This window comes from Mesoplodon densirostris, chromosome 13 (genome assembly GCF_025265405.1).
Source record: "Mesoplodon densirostris isolate mMesDen1 chromosome 13, mMesDen1 primary haplotype, whole genome shotgun sequence".
NCBI classification, from domain to species: Eukaryota; Metazoa; Chordata; class Mammalia; order Artiodactyla; family Ziphiidae; genus Mesoplodon; species Mesoplodon densirostris.
The window spans coordinates 64,867,001-64,893,529 of NC_082673.1; the positions used below are offsets into that span (position 1 = coordinate 64,867,001).

The 26,529-nt window shown below is 36.9% G+C and overlaps 1 protein-coding gene across 3 annotated transcripts in view; it reads right to left on the reverse strand.

The window, feature by feature from the left end:
- RSPO2 (R-spondin 2) overlaps positions 1-26,529 on the reverse strand; it is a 158,606-nt gene that overhangs the window by 57,667 nt on the left and 74,410 nt on the right. For all 3 annotated transcript variants that reach the window (XM_060116205.1, XM_060116204.1, XM_060116203.1), the window contains one exon: positions 640-783. In XM_060116205.1, coding sequence (XP_059972188.1) covers positions 640-783 — 144 coding nt within the window. The remainder of the gene's footprint in view (positions 1-639; positions 784-26,529) is intronic.

The window sequence follows — 26,529 nt, forward strand, 5'->3', positions numbered from 1 at the left end:
TTTTTTAAACACTCAAAAAATATAAAATTTATAAAATGTGTATTCCTAATTATTACTCACAAACAGCATATATATGTATATTAAATTGTGCATTCTACATATCTAAATTTAGTAAAAGTAAAATTGTTTTAATGCACTTTGCAACATTCAGTCAATCATCAACAAAGTACATTTGACACAAAAAATCTCTTCCCAATTGAATTTTTTTTTATACAAATGGCTAAGCAAGAAGCTCCATAATTAATACACATAACAATAGTGATAGACTAGCTAGCCACATGGGACTGCTTGAAAATCTTGTTTTTCTTCTAAACAAAATGTTTTTCTCTAGCGGTTACTAATAAATTTATTAAGATAATTAAGAAATGGATGTATTACATAGATAATAAAAACATTATTCTCAGCATTTAAGTGGTTTAACTTAGATGTAAAACTAACAAATTTTGAAGCAAAATGTAATACATGATACTGCCCAACAGCATAAAGTCAGCAAAGAACTTAAATAATTTTCAGTTCTAATAAATAACAAGAGAACCGATTACTTTCTAGGATGAATACATCCAGCATGCATTTTTTCCCCCAAGAAACGGGTGTTAAAATAAAAGTTGAAGTTTGAAAGTTACATGGAAAACTACTCACCCACACATTCCATGGTTTCATCTAATGGTGCAAAACCATCTGGACATTCCTCAAAGCAGCGGCCTCTATGCAAATAAAAGCCTACTTTGCACTTGGTACAAAAGTCTTTGCTAAAGCAAGAATCACAGTTTTCTATTCTGCATCCTAAAAACAATTTAAAAAGAAAGAGAAAATTTCAGTCAAAAATTTACTGGTTTTGCAAATAAAACTTTCACAGACTCACCGGTTAGCTCAATTGGAATTCTAGTGGTCAGAGAAATATGTGTTCAACTCATTTGTTTCCTCATGCCATCTCCCTCTAAATCACTCCTACCTCTTCCAACAGCTCACCACATCAATAGGCTAAGACAAAATTCCAGCCCGGGGCCCTAGGCAGCATGAGACCCTTCAGAAATTTTTGCAACTCCAAATGGGATTAAAACGAAGGATTAAAAAGAAAAACACTCTCCCTACAAATTACATTGCTGGTGGGATTGAAATCTGTCCTGCTCTTCCAAAGACCTACTATGAAAAACACAATGGGAATACTCTAATCAGTATCTTCTGTTCCAAGACAGTAAGTTAAAATTCTGTTTAATGCATTTACTTTCATCAGAGGGTGTCTTAACTAGGAGACGTACTTTAAGTCATTTTTTGGAAAACCCATAATACGTTTCCATTTAGTCTTCACAACAATCCATCAGCATGAGCAGTGGTACCCCTATTTTACAAATAAGGAACCTGAGACTAAGTCACAAAGCTGGTAATGGCTGAGCTGGTTCTGAAAGCCCCCAAACGGACTGCCTTCTAAATCTGTTCTCTTTTCTCTATAACACACTAACTGAATTTCGTTGGAAACAGTTGGTGAAAGAGAAATGCTTTCAGTTCTGCTGGGTGTGGTTTTGAATCCCAGCTCTGCCCTTACCAGCTGTGTGACTCTGAACGGCTACATGCCTCTCTGAGCCTCTATTTCCTTCTGTATAAAACAGGGATGTCACTGACTTTACAAGGTTATTGTGAGGATCTACAATAATATATGTAAATCGACTAGCTCATAATCGGTAGTCTGCAGATACAAGCACCAGTGAATTAGAAACAGAAACATGTATTTTTCCACTAGACCATTCACATTACAAGGTGTAAAAAGAAGCAATAATTTACAGGCTTGTATTCTAGGTCAGAGTCCCCTGTATTCGAGGAACAGCTGGGCCAGAGGTAATTGGTTTGTAGGGGTGAAAATAAATAAACTCTAAACTACTCTTCAAGGAGAAGAAAGAAAAAGTCAGAGAATTGGCTAATTGAAAGGAGAGGTTTTCAACGGATTACAGTACATTATTACTTGTAACAGATTTAATTGATGGCAATTAACAGCACATAAAGCTCTATGAAAACTCCCTGGCAACACTTTTATTCTTTTAACAAGCCTCTGAGTGCCAGTACTATATTTGGTGGTTTAACGATTCAGAAAAGCTTTAAAAACTAGTTTCCACAACCGAAGATATAATTGAATAAAAAATATAACCAAAACATGAAATCATTGAATATAAAAATTTTGAAAATTGGGAAGATAAAGCCTGAATACAAACACTAAAAAAGTTTGTTAAAATAGATTACATTATAAATAATGACAGTTTCTAGACTTATAAAAAGAAAACGGCAATCTTCACATTTCAATTTTGAGTCTAAACATGTCTGCATGTATTAAGTGACCACCACGAAGCAGCTAATTCAACTTCTAAAATGTTACCCAAATTTACAATTGGAAAACCAACTCTGTGTGGGTGAAAGTCCATAGTCAAATTACACTATTGCTCTTTCAGGGGAGGATGGTGGACACAGAAGAATGGTTTATCACCCTATAAAATGTTCATTTGCAGCCTTAAATGCTGTAACCTATATTTTTATAAAATGGTGGTCTATTGCTGGTCAGTAGCTTCTTAATCATGGTCAAAATACATGACCATCATGTCCACAAATTGTTGGTTTTCTTGCTACATTTTTCTAAAAAGCAAGCAGCCCTTCCTGTTAGCAGAATTATTTTCCAAGAAATAATGATAAACATTCCAAAGGATAAAACAGAGCTAAAGGGTGAAGAGAACAAAGCATTTATATATGTATTTTTAAAAAGGACTATACATTTCATAAGTCAATTGTTATGTATAAGATCTGATTGTTTTTTTTTTTTTTTTAACATGGCCTGCACCTACGAGTTTTAGGCCAAAAAGTTATAGCAATAAGCATTTGGAAATAATTTTACAAGGTCCTTTCCTGATCTTTATTGTTACTTGTAGCTCCCTTTCCTCATTTCATCCCATGCTCCTAATACCAGTTCACAGAATGTGGAATTTCTGAAATACCTATCATTCTCTCTAAAGTCCCTTAGGACTTCTTCAGGCATAAATCTGGCTAGAAGAAAGCTTAATTATTTGTCCTCAAATTTCAGTACAATAAAAATCTGATGAATTCAAATTATAAAATACTACAACCATGAAAAAGCACAAGGTGAATTATAAGCAATGACTGAGAATAAGCTCTGAGCCCCATCATTAAATGAAAAATGGCAAGTTGCAGGATATACAGAGTATGATGCAATAAAACCACATATACACGTGTATGTGTACATATATGAAGTAGCTTGAGAAGTTAATTTGGGAAGGGGAAATAGCAGAATTTTGAAATGTTAAAAATTATATTTCTGAGTCATATGAATCTTTTTAATTGTAATGTATCTGTGTATTAAAAGAAAAGAGAAAAAGATATTTCAATATACATTTGTGACCTACTTAAATATACAGAAAATGCCACTGTATTTACATTCTAAAAGAAATTCTTTTGATTTTTAAACAGGCAAGAATGAATAAAGGAATGTTATCCCATCCCAATTTTTTTTCAGATTTGGGGGCATGAGGTTATATCCCTTCTACGATAATGCTGAACCTGCCTTAGCCTTCAAAATAATCATCTGACCATCTCTTGCCAGTGTCCTTTGCTTTCATATGTTCAATGGTGCTTTCCAAATCATTAGGAAAAAAGTTAAACATTTTTTTATTCACTGAAGCATTTAAATAAAAGCTTTGATTGGTGCAAAGCTGTAACAACGTCAGAAGCTCCACTGATCTTCCTGGTCTCGGTCACTCTTCGCCACAACGTAAAACCAAAGCAGGCCGCCCACATACTTAGCAGCCTGAACTGACACAATGCGTTCATTCACAAACATCTTTGAGCTGCAAGCTTTTTTTTTTTTTTTTGCAGCACGTGGGCCTCTCACTGTTTTGGCCCCTCCCATTGTGGAGCACAGGCTCCGGACGCGCAGGCCCAGCGGCCATGGCTCACGGGCCCAGCCGCTTCGCGGCATGTGGGATCTTCCCAGACCGGGGCACGAACCCGTGTCCCCTGCACCGGCAGGCGGACTCCCAACCACTGCGCCACCAGGAAAGCCCCGAAAGCTTTTTAAAGCTAATAGCGGCATAAAACCAACTACACTGCCAGTCTGCTTCTTTTCAGGGATTCACATCAATTCTACTAACTCATTTTTTCATACAAAAGTAAAACAGGGCCTCCCTGGTGGCGCAGTGGTTGAGAGTCCGCCTGCTGATGCAGGGGACACGGGTTTGTGCCCCGGTCCGGGAAGATCCCACATGCCGCGGAGCGGCTGGGCCTGTGAGCCATGGCCACTGAGCCTGCGCGTCCGGAGCCTGTGCTCCACAACGGGAGAGGCCACAACAGTTAGAGAGGCCCGTGTACCGAAAAAAAAAAAAAAAAAAAAAAGTAAAACATTCTCATTACGAATCAAAATTCAAAACAGTACAGAAGGTTTAAAGGAAAAGATAGAAAGTCTTCCTTACCTGATGACACATCGGGTCTACTCCCCAGAAATAGCCACTGAATTAACACTTCAGGAAAATCTTTATGTCCATTTTATAAATAAATGAGTTTTAAAACACCAATGGGATCATTCAACAGACTGAAAAACTTTGCAAAACTTTATACTGACTAAGAAAACGGGTATATCAAACTTTACTAAACACGGGTCTTGTCTCTAAAAACCTGGGCTTTAAGTCCTTGTTCAGAAATACAAGACCCTGTTTTATCCAATTTACATGCTTCTAAATTATAGTGCCTCCTCAAAACTGTAATCCACCAAGTGAGGGCTGCCAGTATCGGTTTAAGTAAAATTACTGTCCAAGTAAAACTGTGTCCAAATGCAATCTGATGGGGCTGTCATTTGGCAAGGGAGGCTTGCTCTGGCCAAAAACAGAAAAATAGCCTGGGTACCCTTTCCGTTCTTCCACAGTAGCCATACCAGCTCCATTATAACATTTCTCAAATTATACTCTAGTTCAGTTCAATAGCTCATTCCAAACATTCTCCAAAAATTGAGTATGTGCCAGGTTTTGTGCCGTTTGATGAGAACATAAAATTGTAACACCCATTCCCTGTCCTGGAGGTGGAAAAGCCAAAGAGAGGGGGCCATGTGGCACTTTCAGGGCATCGCAACATAGTATAGGAGATATCAGAAGCATGTGCTGTGTACATTAGAGGCAGAGAAGATCCATTTCTGTTCTGCCATTACAAACCTTTTTTTTTTTTTTTTTCAAGCTCTGAATTCCTTGTTTCTAACACAGTGTCGGACACATGGTCGAGTTTTAGTGCTCGCCAAGTGAATGTCATTTAAAAACTCAATTCCTTTATATTTAAAAGCTCATTTGAATGCTTAATATGAGATTGCTTCATATGCACTCTAAATATCTTTAATATAAAAAAGAAAATCTATGGTTGCTGGTAAAGGACTGCAAATCTTATTGGAGGAACAAATAGTCCAACACCTGAAAACAATTATAATGGAGAACGCAAATATTGACGTGTGGCAGGTGATGTGTGCTATGGAATTTGGAACCTCTGCTGAGCGGGTTTGAGAGAGACAGAGGGGAGAGCAGGGTCCTGGGAGGGCGACTCCTCCACCGTAACACGACGGCGACGGTTCCCATCGTGCATGACACCCGATGAAGAGGGGCCGGGATGAACTGGAGGGTAGATGGATGACGGGGCTACTCGGCTTTAGATGGCTGTGGGTGGAGAATTTCACCTCTTGTTTTATTTAGTTTCAAAAAAGGAGGTAAAATTATAAATTATTTGTGGCTTTAAGTATTTAAGTAACAATTAAAATGAACAAAAATGAAGTTAAGTTCAAATTAGGGCTTGGTCTAACTAGCAGTAAGAGGTCCCCATAGATTACACATGAGAATAATGTGACCAAAATGGTATCTGGTTTGTTCCCTCATTTTGACAAAATAACAGCCCCTCGGGGCCAGGCGCCATGATAATAGCTAGAGGGACAGATGAAAAGCAAAGTTCCTGCACTTCAGGATATTCTGTCTACTAATAGAAAAGGTACCCAGGCAGGCAACAAGGTAATAATGTAACTACGCTAAAGTCTATACAGTGAACTGGGGAGAGGGTATTTCCAGGAAATTAAGCTACTTGAAAGCAGGAATAGAGTGGAGGTAAGGAAAACCAGTGAAAGCCTCATGCTCTAAGAGCTAAGAGTCATGGGAAAAGGAGTTACAGTGAATCAACAGAACCAACAAACTGGGTGGAGGAGAAGATGGGCCGAGAGAAGAGAAAGATCCACAGTTATCCTCCTCCCCTGCCTCTTCCTTTGGTGCCGCAGCTCTCAGGCAGGGCCTTGACACACCGAGAGTTTTATTTATCTCCCCAGCAAAATCTAGATGACAAAAACCACCTCTTATTTGAATATCTGAGAGTGGCTAATAATAGAAACAAAAAAATGAAAACCTTAAATGAAAAACAGAGGAAAATCAACCTCTATTCAACCCAACTGTGAACACGTAATTCTATAGGTTACAATCAATTATTAGAGAAAAGAAAGAATCAGTGAGGTAGAGAGGACCTCAGACACACACTGAGGAATCTGTTATTTCTTGGGCACCAGGGCTGTGGGCTGCAGGCTCCTCAGCACACCGTGAATATCTGACCGCTTCTTGTTCTCTAATTGCCCTTTAGTGTCAGCCTCCTGACACCTCCTTCAGACCGTGGCATACACACCCACGGTGGGTGGCTGGGGGGAGATTTAGTCTTCAGTTAGCAGTTGCAAGGATCAAAGAGCATCAAGTCAACCCCTGGAAAACCCTAGAGGTTTCTCGGCTCAGTGTATACTAAAATTTGAACAGAAATTAAAGGGACAGGTTGTTCCAAAAGACATTTGAAATTAGACTTTTAGCAGTTTTTTCACATGGAAAGTACTAGACTGTGCAACGTCATATGAGGTTTCTTAAAATTGTTTAAATACTTTTAGGCTTCTCTAACAACTTCAAATACTGCTGTTTAACATTCCTTCTCAAAACTTGCAATGGTTTATAAATATCCCTAAATAAAGTTTTTAAGCTTTATGTTACACAAATCGTGCCTTTCTAATGTGTACTATTGCAGTAATCCCATTAGAGTAGGGGCTGATGGAAACTTATGACCTAAAATCTAAAATTACAATTTTTCTAGTAGGGTCTAGTTACATGCAGCTCATCAGAAGCTTCATTATATTTCAACCTAAGGAAAATAAAGGACAGATTCAGAGGTTTCAGGACTCAGTGTTTCATACTTACAACTGAGGTATTTGAATGATGATGCAGTAAACCAGCATTAATTTCACTAAATTAAGAGAAGAGCCAGGGTAGAAGTCTGTGTAAAACCCACCAGAGTGGATATAAATAAAGATTGCCTTTATTAGTTAGGAGAGTTAGCATAGAGTGAAATGCAACTATGTCAAGTGCAGAACAGGACATTTCAAACAAGAACCAAGGCAGGGAATAAGAACTATGCTGAGAATATAGTGGCCTTTCAAATAGTACAGTGGTTAGCAGGTCTGAGGCTACAGTCTTGGCTCCCTTACTGTTGTGTAACCATCAGCAAGTCAGTAGAGCTATCTTTGCCTCAGTATCCTCACCTTTATAAAGGAGGTAACATCAGGCCCTATCTCAGAGTTGAGAGAAGTCAGAGGTTTAATAGAGGCCAAGATCTCAGCATAATATCTGAGAAAAGAACGTGAACTATTATGAGTATAAAAATTTGCCAACTAGGGGCTTCCCTGGTGGCACAGTGGTTGAGGGTCCGCCTGCCGATGCAGGGGACACGGGTTCGTGCCCCGGTCCGGGAAGATCCCACATGCTGTGGAGTGGCTGGGCCCGTAAGCCATGGCTGCTGAGCCTGTGCGTCCGGAGCCTGTGCTCCACCACGGGAGAGGCCACAACAGTGAGAGGCCTGCATACCGAAAAAAAAAAAAAAAAAAAAAATTTGCCAACTAGGATAGTCCAAGATGGAGGATGGAAGGAAGCTCAAATAAGGTACCAAGACACTGTATGTATATGGGTATATGTATGTATAATTATTTTAATTATATATCCTATACATTCATATAATAAATTTTAATTATATACATATGTGTGTATATGTGTATATATATATATATATATATATATATATATATATATATACATACATATATAATGTACTACTTAAATGAAAGGCATTATCCAAAGACCACTGTCTACAGTAAACATAGTAGCTTTACACTTGTTTAGGTCATATGGCTAAACAAACTGAATACAATCATTTGTTGAGTACCTACATGGAAAGTCATCTACTTCAAACATTCAGAGCCAGGATTTAGGAAAACTGAGATCTAAATGTAAGTTTGAATTTGGTGGGGGTGGGGGGCAAGGGGAAATTACATGCTCTTTGTGCCCTACTTCCTTCCCCATCAGATAGGAGGAGAAAATATGTAACTTACCTATATCATATCTTTGTTCAGAGTATCAAATTAAAGATGAGAACAAAAAGAAAAGGTTAAAAGGTACCACATAAAATGTGTATTACTTTCTAGAGCCAAATAAGCCTAACCTTCAACAAATACTGTGTCAAACATGTAGCACCCCCTTCCAAGCACTATAAAGATGTTCAATTTATGAAGTGCACTAAACATGGTCTGTCATGACCGTTAGGGCAGTGACCACAAGGATGGGAAAAATCGTGGCCTGGGAGTAATTTTAATTCTCAAATTGCAATTAGGTAGGATGAATGGACTCAATCCAGAAATGTATACATTGCTTTTCAGATAATTATAGAATTCTGTTTTATATGCCAAAAGTGCCCTTTATTTCAACTTCACAGGATATATATGCTATCAAAAATTGTTTCCTCCTGATTTATTTTAACTTAAAGTGTTACAACACTTCTTTAAAAAAAAACCCTCAGATTTGTAAAATATGTTGCTGGGAGCTTCACTGTGACATCTGACTATTTTAAAAATTATATCTTGCCCATCCACATAAAGAAATCTGAAGAAACATTGAGGCTTGTGTAAAATCAAATAATAAGGAACTATAAAAATGTTGGCTTCATTTCTCATATGTTCAAGTGATGGATATTTGAAATCATTCTCAAAACAACTGAAATTAAAACTTGGACAAGTTTGCTGGGAATACAAAGCTAGGTGTTTAAAGGGCTTTTCCCCCCCCCCCATCTAAAGGGGAAGAGAGAGAAGGACAACTACCTCAGAATAAAATAGGAAAGAAATGTGATAGTAATGAAAAAAGTTTAAAAAATTATAAACCAAATTAATATCTCTTATCAGATTTTAAATTCCTACCAGTAGCAGATCTCTCATCTTGGTTACTCCTTGTGCTTTTCCTTTTTTGGTAAGTTGTCACCCTTTCATATTAAGGTGGAACCAAGGCAGGTTAATAAATTTCAGACCTAAGAAAGACTTAGTTGAATTTTTCCAAATGTTGGAAAATGCATATCTCTCCACCCAACTAACAGAAAAGCATATGTAAGCTAATATATGTCTTGCCCTCCACTCAACCTCCATCCAAGGAAAACAAGGATACTCTCTGAATCCCTTCACCCTCCAAATAGGCAAGAGCAGGAATAGGCAAACTTTTCCTGTAAAAGGCCAGATAGAAAGTATTTTAGGCTTTGTGGGCTACACCGTCTCTGTCTAAACCACTCACCTCTGTTGTAGAACAAAAGCACCCACAGGCAGTATGTAGATGATTAAGCATGACTGTTTTCCAATAAAAATTTATTCACGAACCCTGAAACTTAAAGTTAGTATCATTTTTGTGCATCATAAAATACTATTCTTTTTGAATTTTTCCAACCAATGAAAAATTTGAAAGCTATTCTCACCTCAAGGGTCCTACCAAAAAGGTGACAGGACTGATTTTGCCACTGGTCATAGTATGTTGCCTATGATGCCTAGAGAATGATGGAAATCCATGGGGTACATTGAAGGAAAAAGGAAAAAAGAAAAGAATTTCATTTTTAAAACACCAAATGGTAGCATTAAACTTAGAGAGACATAGTGATGTCTTATACACACCATCTGGCTGTGTGTGTAAGACAAATATCAAATGAATTTGAGGACTCTGAAAATTAGTTATTTCAACACAGGGATAATATTACTTCAATGTTCTACACTTCAATGTTTTTCACAGTATATTGATAAAAACGGTGACTCCTTATCAGTTAGTAATAGGTCAAAATTCCACCCTATTTTAATAAGCTTTTAATTTCTTGATTATGTGTGGCACTGACTTGTCAGTGAAGGGGTTGACTGAAGAGAAAAAAATAATTTTCAAAATAATGTTTTGGCTAAAACCTGCATCATGTTCATATCTAGTCCTATGATCTGATATCTTTACCCAGCTCTGTTTGTGAAGGTAGCTTTGAAGATAAAAGTAGATACAGCCTTCACTGTGCCATGTAGTGGCAGGCAACACTTAGGCTTGTAAGTGGACTTCTCAGGACTTCTGTTATCTGCTCTGTAAATAGGGATAATACTATCTCCCTCATAGGATTGTCAGGAACAAATGAGAGAATGTACAGGAAAGCACTTTAAAAATTAAAGTGCAAAATAGATGCCTTACTTAGACAAAGGGAAACAGAGCACAAGGTAGCATCTACCTTTAACAGAGAATGATGCTGTCAAACTTGGGTCTATCCTGAAATTAATGGCTCATTCAAGAGAGCTACCAAACACACAAGAAAATTAAATGTAAGCTTGAAAAAGAATTCCTCTATTAAATATCCAGACAGACTTTTAACTTTCCAAATATTAGTATCATCATTTAAAATTTTTAAATATTTTATAAGTAGTATTGAAAATCACATAGCCATGTTTACCACAGGGAGGAAAATATACAGCTTAGCTCTTAGGATGTCTATTTGATAAAATTTGTCATCCAGATCAAATAGCAAGAAAGAGTACCCTTTGAGTTTTCTCTAGCAGTTACCCAATACAATTAAAAAAGGGTTATCTTGCAACAAGTAGTCATGGCACTGTTACCCTAGACCAGTATATTAAACATCTGCAGTGTGAAGGTGAATAACTGTAACTGAAGTTGTTAACAGTATCTCCAATCTGGCCTACATCTTAAATCCTTGATAGTTTAACCATACTGGTGCTTCAAATCATAATGCTCAAACTAAGATTGCTCAACTGCAGCTACATGAAGACCTCTGTGATCTTTCAAAAACACAAGTTAGTCATGTCATTTTCTTGCTTTAAAATTTTTCAATGGCTCCCTTTCACTTCCAGAATCAGTTCAAACCCTCGATTTTCAAACACAAGATCCTTCTTGACAGACATACCCATCTACTATCCTCATTTCATCACCATGTGTACCTTTCACCCTAGCCATGAAGTTTCCTTAAAACTCCCCATAATCTCCCAGCACCCAGACACCCATGACAATAATTCTTCTCATAGTTGTTAATAACTGTGTTCATTATAATCACCCTATTAAATGGAGAGCCCATGAAAAAGACAGAGTGTGTCTTATTCTATTCAGTATTCACAGGGTATGGGTACTTGACACAACAGATGACAATAGATGTATCTACTGAATGACTAACAAATTTAATATTAAATCTCTTTCAGGTTAGAATAAACACTGAAACAGAGTCCACCTCATTTGTTTAAAACAAAAATACTTAAATTATAAAGAGCTCCATTTCCAAATTAGGCACCAATTTATTATAAACTACACTGAAGCTCTTATGTCTCATTTTTTGTCTTTCTATAAGACATAAAAATATGCATATTCCTGTAAATCAAGTAGAGATAAGGGTTGGAAGGAGAGATTGAACACAGCAGAAACTAGACTTTAAAATTCATACAAAGTCACAAAGAGGTCAATATTAAAGAAGTGAATAGCCAATAGCAGATAATACTGTGTTACCCAGTATTTTTTTTAGAGATACTCTTGAGAATTATTAGAACTAGAAGGTTATTATTCCGTATCTGTTATGTATTTGTCTAAGCTTGCAAACCTAGTTACTGCAAAAGCTCAAATCACAGCTCAGAGTCCCTTCCAATTCAGTGCTCTTTTATTTTTATTTTTTATAAATTTATTTATTTATTTTGGCTGTGTTGGGTCTTCATTGCTGTGCACAAGCTTTCTCTAGTTGCGGTGAGTGGGGGTTACTCTTCGTTGCGGTGCGCGGGCTTCTCATTCGGTGGCTTCTCTTGTTCTGGAGCATGGGCTCTAGGCGTGCAGGCTTCAGTACTTGTGGCTCACAGGCTCTAGAGCACAGGCTCAGTAGTTGTGGCGCATGGGCTTAGTTACTCAGCGGCATGTGGGATCTTCCCAGGCCAGGGATCTAACCCATGTCCCCTGCATTGGCTGGCAGATTCTTAACCACTGTGTCACCAGTGAAGTCCTCAGTGTTCTCTTAAAGTGATTTTCCACAAATTGATTTCTCTCTTTAGAAAATCAAATGTCTTGCAATCCTTAATGGGATTTAAACACTTAAACTGACCCTTCCTTCATAAGCATCAATATGCACATTTGTTGGAGTTAGGGGTAGAGGGGGAGAAGAAACAGAATCAATAAGGTTTCTTCCAGATCTATGTGTACAGTTTTTAATTAGTTTAAGAGAGCTTCTACATGCCTGACAGAGGCCTTGTAGGGTTGTGAACACACACAGGTTGGTCAGTGAAAGTGTCTACTAATTGAACAAAACATCTCCTTTAAGAACTATTTGAAATATGCTGTTATTGCTTTCCTCAGCACAATGCAATAAGTTATTGCTTACCTTTATCTGAACTTTGTTTACAGACTGAAAAGATAGGAAATAGTTCACAGTATACCCAATTTAAATTAATAGAAAAGAACCCACAGCTAATGTCACGTTCAATGTTGAAAAGCTGAAAGCATTTTCTCTAAATATCAGGAACAAGACAAGGATGTCCACTCTCTCCACTTTTATTCAACATAGTTTTGGAAGTCCTAGCCACAGCAATCACAGAAGAAAAAGAAATAAAACAAATCCAAATTGGAAAATAAGAAGTAAAACTGTCACTATTTGTAGATGACTTCATACTATACATAGAAAATCCTACAGATGCTACTACAGAAAACAACTAGAGCTCATCCATGAATTCGGTAAAGTTGCAGGATACAAAATTAATACACAAAAATGTGTCACATTTCTATACACTAACAACAAAAGATCAGAAAGAGGAATTAAGGAAACAATCCCATTTACCATCACATCAAAAAGAATAAAATATCTAGGAATAAACTTACCTAAGGAGACAAAAGACCTGTACTCTGAAAGCTATAAGATGCTGATGAAAGGAGTCGAAGATGATACAAACAGATGGAAAGATATACCATGTTCTTGGATTGGAAGGATCAGTATTGTCAAAATTACTGTACTACCAAGGTAATCTACAGATTCAATGCAATCCCTATCAAATTACCAATGGCATTTTTCACAGAACTAGAATAAAAAGTTTTTAAATTTGTATGCAAACATAAAAGACCCCAAATAGCCAAAAGAATCTTGAGAAAGAAAAACGGTGCTGGAGGAATCAGGATCCCTGCCTTCAGACTATACTACAAAGCTACAGTATTTGAAATATGGTACTGGGGGAGGGATGGAGTGGGAGTTTGGGGTTAGCAGATGCAAACGAGTATATATAGAATGGATGAACAACAAGGTCCTACTGTACAGCACAGGGAACTATATTCAATATCCTGTGATAAACCATAATGGAAAAGGATATAAAAAAGAATGTATATATGTATAACTAAATCACTTTGCTATACAACAAAAATTAACATAACATTGTAAATCAACTATACTTCAAAAAAAATAGTATGGTACTGGCACAAAAACAGAAATACAGATCAATGGAACAGGATAGAAAGCCCAGAAGTAAACCCACACACCTAAGGTCAATTAATCTATGACAAAGGAGGCAAGAATATACAGTGAAGAAAAGACAGCCTCTTCAGTAAGTGGTGCTGGGAAAACTGGATGGCTACATGTAAAAGAATGAAATTAGAACATTCCCTAACACCACACACAAAAATAAACTCAAAATGGATTAAAGACCTCAATGTAAGGCCAGATACTATAAAACTCTTAGAGGAAAACATAAGCAGAACATTCTTTGACATAAATCACAGCAATATCTTTTGAATCCATCTCCTAGAGTAATGGAAATAAAAATAAACAAATGAGACCTAATTAAACTTAAAAGCTTTTGCACAGCAAAGGAAACCATAAACAAAATGAAAAGACAACCTACCGAATGGGAGAAAATATTTGCAAATGATGCAACCGACAAGGGATTAATCTCTAAAATATAAAAAACTCATACCACTCAATATCAAAAAAAGCAAACAACCCAATCAAAAAATGAGCAGAAGACCTAAACAGACATTTCTCCAAAAAAAGACATACAGATGGCCAAAAAGCACCTGAAAAGATGCTCAACGTTACTAATTATTAGAGAAATGCAAATCAAAACTACAATGAGGTGTTACCTCACACTGATCAGAATGGCCATCATTGAACAGTCTACAAACAATAAATGCTGGAGAGGGTGTGGAGAAAAAGAAACCCTCCTACACTGTTGGTTGGAATTTAAATTGGTACAACTGCTATGAAGAACAGTATGGAGGTTCATTTAAAAACTAAAAATAGAGCTACCATATAATCCCACAATCCCACTCCTGGGCATATATCTGGAGAAAACCATAATTTAAAAAGATACATGCACCCCAGTGTTCACATAAGCGCTATTTACAATAACCGAGACATGGACACGACCTAAATGTCCATAGAAAGATGAAAGGATAAAAAAGATGTGGTATAAGGATTTCCCTGGTGGCACAGTCGTTAAGACTCCACACTCCCAATGCAGGGGGCCCTGGTTCGTTCCCTGGTCAGGTAACTAGATCCCACATGCATGCTACAACTAAGAGGCCACCTGCCACAACTAAGGAGTCCACCTACCGCAACTAAGACCCTCATGCAACCAAATAAATAAATAAATAAATATTTTAAAAAGTATGAATGGTAGGAGATATTTTAAAAAATATGGTGTACTTATACAATGGAATATAAATCAGCCATAAAAAAAGAATGAAATAATGCCATTTGCAGCAACATGGATGGACCTAGAGATTACCAAACTAAGTGAAGTAACCAGACAGAGAAAGACAAGTATATGATATCGCTTATATGTGGAATCTAAAAAATGATACCAATGAAATTATAAACAAAACAGAAATAGACCCACAAACATAGAAAACAAACCTGTGGTTACCAAAGGGGAAAGCGGGGGAGGGATAAATTAGGAATTTTGGATTACCATATACACACTACAATATATAAAACAGATAACCAACAAGGACCTACTGTATAGGGTTAGGGTTAGCACAGGGAACTATACTCAATATTTTGGAATAACCTATAAGGGAAAAGAATCTGAAAAAAATAGATATATATGTACATATAGCTAAATCACTTTGCTGTACACCCGAAACTAAACACTGTAAATCAACTATACTTCAAAAAAGACTTATGTATCATTCACACACAAAACAATTTAATAGAAAAGAATCACCCAATTATCCTCATTATCATCAATGCTGGTTCATTAAAAAAATTGAAAATGGCTGTCACTTGGTCAATAGTAACCTACCAGGTTGCTCCATTATACCACCACCTACCTAGATAATCATGTTTAGCATTTCATCAAGAAATTTGTTTCTTTATCTTTAAATGATTTTAAATGCTAAAAGTAGTTAATATAAATGTCTTCATAAAATGCAAAAATCGTTTCAACTTTTAGCTTACCTGTTGCACAAATTTATAAAGTGATCCCTCTTTCAAACAAATTGAAAAGCATTCCAGGAAGCATACAGCCCAGGAACAATGAACATGGATTGTCAGCAGACACATGTTCCAGTATCAACTCCACCACCAGATTTTGAACAAGTGATTTAACTTCTCTAGGACTCAGTTTACTTGCTTCTCACAGTCATGTATCTACTTCATAAGTGGTTGAAAAGACTTAACCAGAAGGAAAGTGCTAAATAAGTCTTCATTATTACTAGTAAGCACATGGTGCCTTTCACAGAAGAGCAGCTAACGTTACTGAGCCCTCCCTCTTACTCTCAGAGACCCCAGCCACATGGGATATGTCAATCATCCAATTCATATATATTTAGCCCCTATTAGAACACGAAGTTCTTGACTAGCTGACCTCAACCAATTAAACTGTGGAGATGGTGAGACCAAGCTTTTAGATACAACCCCCTAAAACTAAAATCAGTTGGCAAATGTTTTATCCCAGTCATAGGTGCATCAAAATATAGCCAGCTCTCTTGCAGAGATGGCTTTTATTGAGAAGAAAGCATAAGAATCGAAAGACTCAGCAGACAATCACATCTCAATTGTCTTCTGATAAGGGGACAAGAGGGCCACAGTTTGTGGTCCCTCTAAGGAACTATTTTTTAACCTTATCAAGTTCTGGTCAGGTTATTAACCGGCTAGGAGCAGCTCTTTCAATGTCAAGCCACTTTAGGACAATAAGCTTTCTCCAGCAAGCAGTAACCTGTTAACCTTCTGTAGAATGGACCCCAAGGCAAGGTCCCTCTTCAGGGAAGATAGCAGCTCAAGAAAGTACTCTTTCAAAGAATGTCAATTGAAAGTGAAGACCTTACCCCCCCACCAAAAAAAAAAGACAGATTCTAAAACTTATCTAATAATGTGATTTTTGTTATTTTCTTTTCTCCAAGAGAAGCAGAAATGTATGGTTAAAGAAACACAGGAATTAGACTCAGCTCTGCTTCATACTGTGTGTCCTTGGGTAGGCTTCCGAACCATCCTGAGCTATCTTTTCAGTGGTAAAATGTAAATATTTATCTGCAACATAAGATTGTTAAGAGAATATTGGAATAGCCATTCCCACCCAGAGTTTGAGAAGAGGGGCTAGGCTGGAATAACAAAAAGTGATTTCTGAAGGCATTCAGAATCCCAGAATGTTAGAGCAATGGTTTCATAGGCTCCCTTAGTTTTTACAGGTAAGGACACGGGGGCTCAGAAAATGAAGCTCACCCATTGTCAAAGAGTAAATTAGAATACGTGATTGATCTCCATTCTTGAGCCCGCTGTAGACAAAGCCAACGGGAGGCCCCTCTCTGCCTGAGTAGGCACCATGATCCCACTTTTCTGTCCGTTAACACTCCCCTGCTCTTCCCTTCAAAGTCTGGTCCAAAATAAAGGTTTACATGCTTCTACTCATGTAGAAGCCACATTTCAATCAGAATCTTTTGTCAAAACCTTTATCCACAAAATCAAAACAAAAGGGAATTAGATTCTAAGATATCAAGACACAGTTATAAATTAGAGTACCATGTGCCAGAATACTTGGAATCTTAGAGAATTAGGAAGAGGGAATTATGAGAAAGTGAAGGAGGCAGAAAAGGGGTTAGCAGAGAGCTGACAGCATTAGAAGCCTGACCTGACAGCCAGTGTAGTCTACCATGGTCAACTTACTAGAGTCCATATCACATATATGATTAGTGATTTTGATATTGATCATTAATGAGGGACGTGGGGGAAAATACACATTTCTTCACAATATCCTAATATGCTTAGAGGATATTAAAATGTGTCTTTTGCTAACGGCAAAGCCTTCTACTCCCGAATTAGCGACAGATAGAGACAACATAATTATTACACTGTAGCAGTGATTCCCCAGGTGCAGCCTCTGAGCCAGCCATGGCAGCATTACCTCAAAACCTGCTAAAAAGGCAAGTTCTAGGGCACCACTTCCGACCTACCAAATCAGAAACTCTAGGGGAGGACCCAGCAATCAGTGTTTTTACAGATGATTCTGATGCAGCCTTCAGTTTAAGAACCACCTCACCTTACTCCCTTGCTGCCACTAGAGAACGTTCTGAAACAAGTAAAGTGTCTCCCCAGCTTATGGATCCTCCATCCTCATCTTCCAGCATTCCACTCTCAAACCTTATGTGCCAACTCTCAGCTGAATGTCTGCTGTGAATGTCCTTTTCCCTCTTGCTCTTACTCACCCTACTCCTCCCTCTGGGATCGTTTCAGATAATAATATACTCTTTAGAAAATCTTAAGACTCACCCATCTCCAAGTGCACATTAGCTGACATCCATGGGTTCCCTGAGTACCCAGTGCATCGCTGTCACAATTCTTACCACATTGTATTCCCTTGCATTTTTTTCTAAAAACACACATTTGCCCCTGCATAGTGTACGAAAGGTATGCATTAAGTGTTTGCTACACTTATACACTTTATTAAGCAGTCTAAACTATCTCCCAAATTATAGTGTGCCCTCTCTTTCCTCATCAGATAAATACATACTATTAGCACCGGGAAAACGACCTAAGTGCCCCCTTCATATTACGCTTTCTTGACTGTAGTGCAACCTCTACTCCAAAATAAAGAATATGATAGGCTCCTTCAATGATCCCTAATCCATTTGCTAGTTTGCTAAAGATCAAACCTAAAGTAAAATAGCTCTAACACAATACATGATTTAGAACATTTCTGGTTTCTTTTAAGTGTAATCAGAATAGTCCCTAAATTTGAATATTATTTTTAGCTGGAGAAGTAACAATCATTTATCATCTCCAGGTTTCCCATCAAGGTCTCATCACTGGCACTTTCACACATCATGCTCATCCATTTCCTCTGGACCCCCTAACTCTTCACTACTGACCTAGCTACCCAGGCTAGATGGTGAAGGAAGGAGAGAATATAATTAAGTTACACAATTTCCATACCCTTTTATGACTGTTCTCACTTAAACACTAACCTCTCCCTTCTCTTACCTCTCTTATAATTATGTGACACACCAACCCCATTTGCCTGTGTGCTTCAGCAGCAGTTTAGATAATGGTGCTATATATTACTGTTGTCTAATTCTGTATCAGTTTCACATGCAATCCAACTGTGTATTCAGTCAATTTGTAAGAATCTTCTAAATAAAGACATTCTTTAGTTTTATTTTACTTCTCCTGTAATCCCACAAATACTGAGGTTACATCAACATATTTGTTAGAGGTCTGCATCTTCACAGATCTTTAAACAATTATAAAGACTTTATGTACTCAGAGTAATTATATATGTCCTCTTATTTGTAGTTCACAATTATCCAGATTTGATTTAAAACATCTTAAACATATTTCTGTTAATTCTAAATACCTTGATCCTTTTTCAAATGCATCATCACACTGCATGATTCAAGAATGGCAGGGGTTTCCAAAAGGACTCAAACTTGACATGCAGTAATTCTTTAAAAACACCTAAACACTGATCTTGGGGTTCACAAATTAAGGGATGGTTATACTTAACTTTGAATTTTCTTATACATTCAAAATTCCTAGTTTTTAAACCTATGTCTTTTCATTTCAAAAACAAACTATAGTATTCTCCTGGCCCAAAAGATATTTCTCACAAAGTGCCAAAACAAGAGCAGAATCATAAAATATAGCAGAGTGAAAACAAAAGTAGCAAGTTCACTGGATACAGAACTGCAAAATTTCATTTCCATAATTTTTTGCTTGCAAATGATTTTTAAAAATATACTGCCTCTGGCAAGACAATTATATATATTATTTTCTTATACATAAAACATTTTACTAGTCCATTTTCTTTCACTTCAGCGTATTTTTGATCCCCTTCCTCGTACATGAATAAAACAAAACCTTGACTAACATGAGGTAGATACTTTATAGATTGCTGATTAAACAACTGTTTAATGTCCAAGGCTAATTTCCTCACTTAGGTTTTGGATCCTATGTTCTTCTGTCTCTTTAATGATTTTGTTGCCTTAATCATCCCTCTCTTTCTCCACCTCAACTGGCTATTTCCCATTCAAGTCTCCCTCCATCTTACACACACACACACATACATACACACACACACACACACACACACGATTTCCTAATTTGTGAACCTTCTAGCTATCATCAGATACTCTTTTGCAACAAGCTTAGCAGGGAAGGGAAAGAGAAGGAGGGTCTACAATCACCTGGCTGCTTCCCTAAGACTCAATGTACTCCCTGACACTGTAGCAATCAGGATAGCACTCCAACATTAACAATGAAACAACTCCCATCAAGGTCAACAACACTTGTTTAAACAGTACAACATTGACATTGACCCCTTGATACTTCAACTCTTCCTACTTGCTTCTGGGACATCATTCTCTAATTTTCTATCCTCCTGGTGATTCTGTCATGGCCTCTGCCACAGGCTTTTCTTTCCTTGCTGTAAAATGTTCCCATTCTTCAGGCTTCAATCCTCAGAACTCTTTCTCTCTCTCTTTTCTTCTTCTCAATAATTCAGTTCAGATCTCCCTTGACAGCTCCAGACCCTTACATCTAACTGCTTATTGGGTACCCTCCTCCCCAGGATGTCTCATACTTCCTCAAGCTCAATATGCCCCAAACCAACCATTCTCCACCATCATGATTTCTCTCCAGCAAATATGCTCTTCTTCCTATATTTTGTACCTTGATAAATTCTACTCTCCAGCTCTCAAGTCAAAATCGTAAGAGTAATCTTAATTTCTCCCTTCACTTTTGGCTAACATCCTCCAATTGGTTATGAAGTCCTATTGATTCTTCCTCAATATCTCTCTCCACTCCTCCATTTCCACTATAACTATCTTAGGTCATTTATTCATTCAAATATTTACTGAGCACCCAGTATGTGTCAGACACTATTCTGCATAACAAGAGCCTGAACAATACAGACTAAAATTCCCTTCCCTCTTGGAACTTATGTTCTAGTGGGAGAGGTGAATAAAACAGATCAGTAAAATATGCAGTGTGTTAGTCAACCATAAGTGCTAAGGAAAGAAGGGAGGGAAGGAATGAGTGAAGGAGGGAGCAAAGAAGAGAGGGAGGGATAAAGAAGAGAAGGAAAAAAGGAAATATTGGAATAGAGAAGGTTAAAATTTATATAGATTGGCCAGGGAGGGTCTAGTGAGGATACAGCTGTTCTCTTTTTTTTTTTTTTTTTTTTACCCAGAAGATTGATCTTGCTGCCTTCATTGCAGACTCCACTCTGGCCCATCTTTCATGCAGCTAAAAGAAAAATATTTCCAAAAACTGTAACCTTTATCATTCCCTTACTTGTGATGCTTCGTTGACTACTTGTGGCTTTCAGGATGTTTCTACTACCTAAATTTAGCACATAAGGTCTGCAATGACCTAGTCCCCACCAACCTAACTGGTTTTTTAGTTTTCTGATTTTACAGTGGAACTGCACTCAACCACCTGCATCTTACTTCACAATGAATGATTTTTTTGTGCATATCCATACTTTTCCATGTGTTTTTCTTTTCCTTTTTTCTACCTATAATACCTAATCCTAATAATTCTGCAAACACCCACAGGTTTTTTTTAAGTGGCAGCTCCTTCATTGCTGAAATCCACCCAACCATTAGATAGTGCATTTTACTTAGGTGGTAACTTCATCCATAAAATAGAAACACCATAATCTACTTTCCACACTTATCTGAAAAATAAAATGAGAAAAGGTCATTTAATAGAGTAGCTGGCACAGAATGGAAGCTAAATAGTTAGCAGCATTTACCACATAATACACTTTACTTAACTATCTGTCTTTCCACTAGACCAGGCTTTCTCAACCTCAAAACTACTGACATTTTGGGCCAGATAATTCTTTGCTGCAGGAGGCTGTCCTCTGCACTGTAGAACGTTGAGTGGTACCCATGGCCTTTGTCTACCAGAAACCAGTAGCACACCTCTACTTGTATTAACCAAAATGTCTCCAAACACTACCAAAGTGTTCCCGAATGGGCAAAATCACCCCTGGTAGAATGTCACTGCACTATGCCATAAGCAACTCAAGGACAGAAACTAGTTATTACTCATTATTGTATCTCCAGGTATCTAGTACCAAAGTCAGCACATAGTAGGTGTTCAATAAATGCACATCAGTAAAAACCACAATCCTGCCATCTAGCACCATAGATTAATTTTACCTATTTTTGAAAAGTATGTAAATGTATATATTATTTTATAGCCTCTTTCACCCAATGTTATATTGTGAGATTTATTTATGATGCTTCATATTGCAGTAGTTCATCTCTACTTCTATATATACTTTTTAAAATACTCTATTGTTTGGACATTTGAGTTGTTTCCAATTTGTAACTAGTATGATTAGTGCCATCATGAATAACCTTCTATATGGTTTTGGTTACAAGTCAGGATAGCAGTTTTGTTGAAGGAGAAAGGGGAGTGATTGGGAAGGATATATTGAGGGTTCTTGGGGTACTGTTAACATTTCTTCTTGAGTGGTGGTAACATATGTGTGTCCACTTTATGATAATTCATTGAATGCTCCATTTATGATCTGTGAACATATTCTGTGTTGTCCTTCACTTGAAGGTTTTTATTTATGTTACTAAGAAAATAGTTGTGCAATTAGAGGAAAAAAGAAGGCCAAGGATTCTGGTAAATATTCTGCAATGCCAATATTCATGAGAAAAATAAATGTTTACCTTAATTTGTATCAAAGAAAAGCATATTAAAACAAAAAAAAATTTATCCTTTTTGTCCATTTTGTCCATATCCTTTTTATCCATTTTATCCTTTTTATCCATTAATACCCAGTGTTGGTGAGATGCAAGGGAAAATGTCTGCTATTAGTAAAGACATGAACGAGTACGACTTTCTCAGAAGGCCATTTGGCAATATATATCAAAAGTCTATAAAATATATTTTATGCTTGTATCTCAATTATATCTCAGTAAAGCTGGAAAAATACGCTATGTTTAAAAGCTTATCTTATGAAAATAAATCAGAAAAAACATGTAAAACTATACATGTGTGTATAAGCAAAAGAATCTGTACACAAGGAAATTCTTCATATAATTGCTTATAGTGGTGAAAACTAAAAGCAAATTTCCCACAAATAATTAGCCAGATTATTATGGTATATCCATTCAGTAGAAAACATGCAGTCATAATTAATGACATGAAAAAATGCTCATAATTCATTAAATTAAAACAAGTTACAAAACAGAATGATGACTCATTTGTAAGGAAAGAAAGACATAAATATGCACAGAAACAAAATGTCAAGAATAGAAGCCAGAATATTACTCAGCCATAAAAAAGAACAAAATAATGCCATTTGCATGGATGGACCTAGAGATGGTCATACTGAGTGAAGTAAGCCCGACTGAGAAAGACAAATATCATATGATATCACTTATATGTGGAATGTAAAAAAAAAAAAAAGATACAAATGAAATTATATACAAAACAGAAATAGACCCACAGACATAGAAAACAAACTTATGGTTACCAAAGGGAAAAGGGTGGGAAGGAATAAATTATGAGTTTGGGATGAATATATACATGCTAATACATAAAGTAGATAACCAATAAGGACCTACTGTATAGCGCAGGGAACTATACTCAATATTTTGTAATAACCTATAAGGGAAAAGAATCTGAAAAAATAGATACATATGTATAATTGAATCACTTTACTGTACACCTGAAAGTAACACAACACTGTAAATCAACTATATCCCAATAAAATTTTAAAATTATCTAGAGAAAATTATAATTCCTAGCTAAATTTAAGTGTTAATTTGAGCAATAAATATTATTGTATATATATACAGGTGTGATTATAAAAAAGAATAGAAGCCGAAATGTTGACTTTTGTTATCTCTGAGTAGTATTTATTTTTGTTTTTGCTTTTTATTTTTTTAAAGTTCTATGTACTTTCCAAGCTTTCTGCAAGGAATATGTATAACAATTTTTAAAATTAAGCTTTTTCATGTAAATGAGTTTATCAATGAATGAGAAAGAAAATATGAGAGAAATCTCACCTAACAGTATCAGAGACAATGGCAACTCAGTGTTGTAGTATGTTTTTTTCCACACTATGCCGCAAATGATTATTGAATTGGTTTTTAATAAGCATGTTTGAATTTTATAAGATCCACACTGTGTGGACCAAGAAGCCAACCTCAGCCAACATTTTATAGAGCAAGTCTTCCTTTGGAAGAAAGGTTTTTCTTTACAATGAAATCTTACTTTAGTGATTAGGAAATAGATGAGCAAGTTTCACTTAGAGGATTTTTTAAAGCTACTGTTGCTTGAAGTCTAATCTTCTCTACTGTCTAGCATTAACCTTCTAAAACAAAAAGTCAATATGATTTCAAATTCTAAGTTTGTGATAGCTTTTCCAATTTAAATCTGTGTCATCTTCTGTATGGAATACAAAGAACAATGCAATATATTTCAAGCATCTATGAAAAAGAGCCAATATTACTAAGAATGAACCATAATCATCTGAAGTCATATACTGAGAATTAAGAAATAATTTTCCACTTTCACTTTGCTTCAAGGAGCCTTGTTAATAAGCACTTCCCACTTGTACCAGATAAGTAATGATTTCTAGGTCAGTGAACTGCAACATCGATTGCATTCACTTACGATAAGTATAACCATAGCAAACCCATTTTCACATGTAGATTCTCTTTCCAAGGCTGATTTACAGTCATTGCTCTCCTCTCCATTTCTGAGAAAAGGGATCAACTTAACCAAAATATTTGTGTTAAGCCCTGCCTTGGGGTATCTCTCTAAGGAAGACCCTGTTGATAAGACTATGAGGTATTGCTGAATGACCACCCATTCCAGTTTGCCCAGGACAGCCCTTCTTTACACCCAATGTCCCTGCATAGTTACTAACAGCAGCCACTTTCAATCCCCAATGTCCCAGGTAGAGTAATAAATTATATGGTCACCCTATTGTCCATACACATTGTGTAGAGTGCTAGGCATAGAACTTGGAATAAATGCCTGGAGCTATCTACACTCTTATCTTCCTTGTGCACTGATAGTCTGGAATAAAAAACACGCAGAATATTCATGGGCTCAAATCCACCACCCCCCATAGGTGGTCTAAAGCAATCTGAAGAGGAATCCATTTCAAGATGGACACATCCTCCTATGAAGGTTCAAAAACTATGAGGATGCACATTACTAGCTAGTCCAAATCATGCACCTTAAGGATAAGGTACATATTTGAAAACAATGACCAATAATCTATTGAGACTCTGGGGGAGCCGTACCCCTCTAGTTATTAATCCAAACAATTCCATAAAATGGAAGTTCATACAAATCTCCTCTAAATCCATATGTCTCTATCTTGCTAATGGCAAAACTATTCACCTAGTCACCTTAGCTAGAAACCTTAGTATCAAATTTGATTCTCTCTTTATTCTGTGAAATTAGTTACTTACTAAGTCTCATTGATTCTATTTTAAAAGTCTCTGGAATTCATTACCCAAAACCTTTCATCAGAACACAATTACTCATCTGCAATTGTTACAATAGCCTTCTCCAATTCACTTCCTGCACTTCTGCAAGAATTATCTTAAATAAAGCAATTGCTTTAATTCACTGTCTGCTCAGAACCCTCAGATAATATCCAGACTTCTTAACATTGCACTCAAGACTTTTATCATTTGCACTCAAGCCTCCCTTTTCACCTTCAATTCCAACCACACCTCACACTAAGCAGCTACTACTCAGTGGTTCTCCAGGGATGGTACTGCTCCCCTAGGAGGCATCTGGAAATTTTTAGGGACATTTTTTATTGTCACAGTGATTTGGGGGAATGAAGAAGATTTAATGAGAAGGGACTAAGAATGTTAAATGTCCAGCAATGCAGGCCAAATTGCCTTGCCAAGATGCCAATAGCATCCCCAAAGCAGACTTCTTGTTTCCCAAACACATTATTGTTACAAACGTGTCGCTTCTTCTTCCCAGATTCTATATAACCTTCCTCTAGTAGTTCTGCCTTCTTCCAAAATAACATTGTCCTTGGATGATAAAATTCAAACTCTCTTCTTACCTAAAGACCTCAGCTGATTTAATAGTCATGCACATAGTGTGTTCATTGGAGATAATTAAATCACTCCCATAACATACCAGTTGCCTGCTGATCTAGTACTTAGTGTATTGAATTATGATTAAACATCTTACCCATCTGTCATTTCATTCCATGTTCCCCTTTTTTCTCCTTCTATCCCCTAAAATTTGAGCTCCTTAAAAAGGGGGACATTTCTTTGGTATCTTTTTTTTTTTTTTTTTTTTGCGGTATGCGGGCCTCTCACTGTTGTGGCCTCTCCCGTTGCGGAGCACAGGCTCCGGATGCGCAGGCCCAGCGGCCATGGCTCACGGGCCCAGCCGCTCCGTGGCATATGGGATCCTCCCAGACCGGGGCACGAACCCGTATCCCCTGCATCGGCAGGCGGACTCTTAACCACTGCGCCACCAGGGAGGCCCCATTCCTTTGGTATCTTACTCATTTTTTTAAACTCCAATTTTTACCATTTACCCAGAAGTTAAGAATAATTCTATAATGAGAAGTGAATTTTTGGGCTAAAAGGTAAAAAATTGTACTTGCATTCCTATGTATAGAATGCCATTCCCTAATAACCTTTTTGTGGTTGCTAAACTTAGAATACTTTGAAGTAAACTAAATAT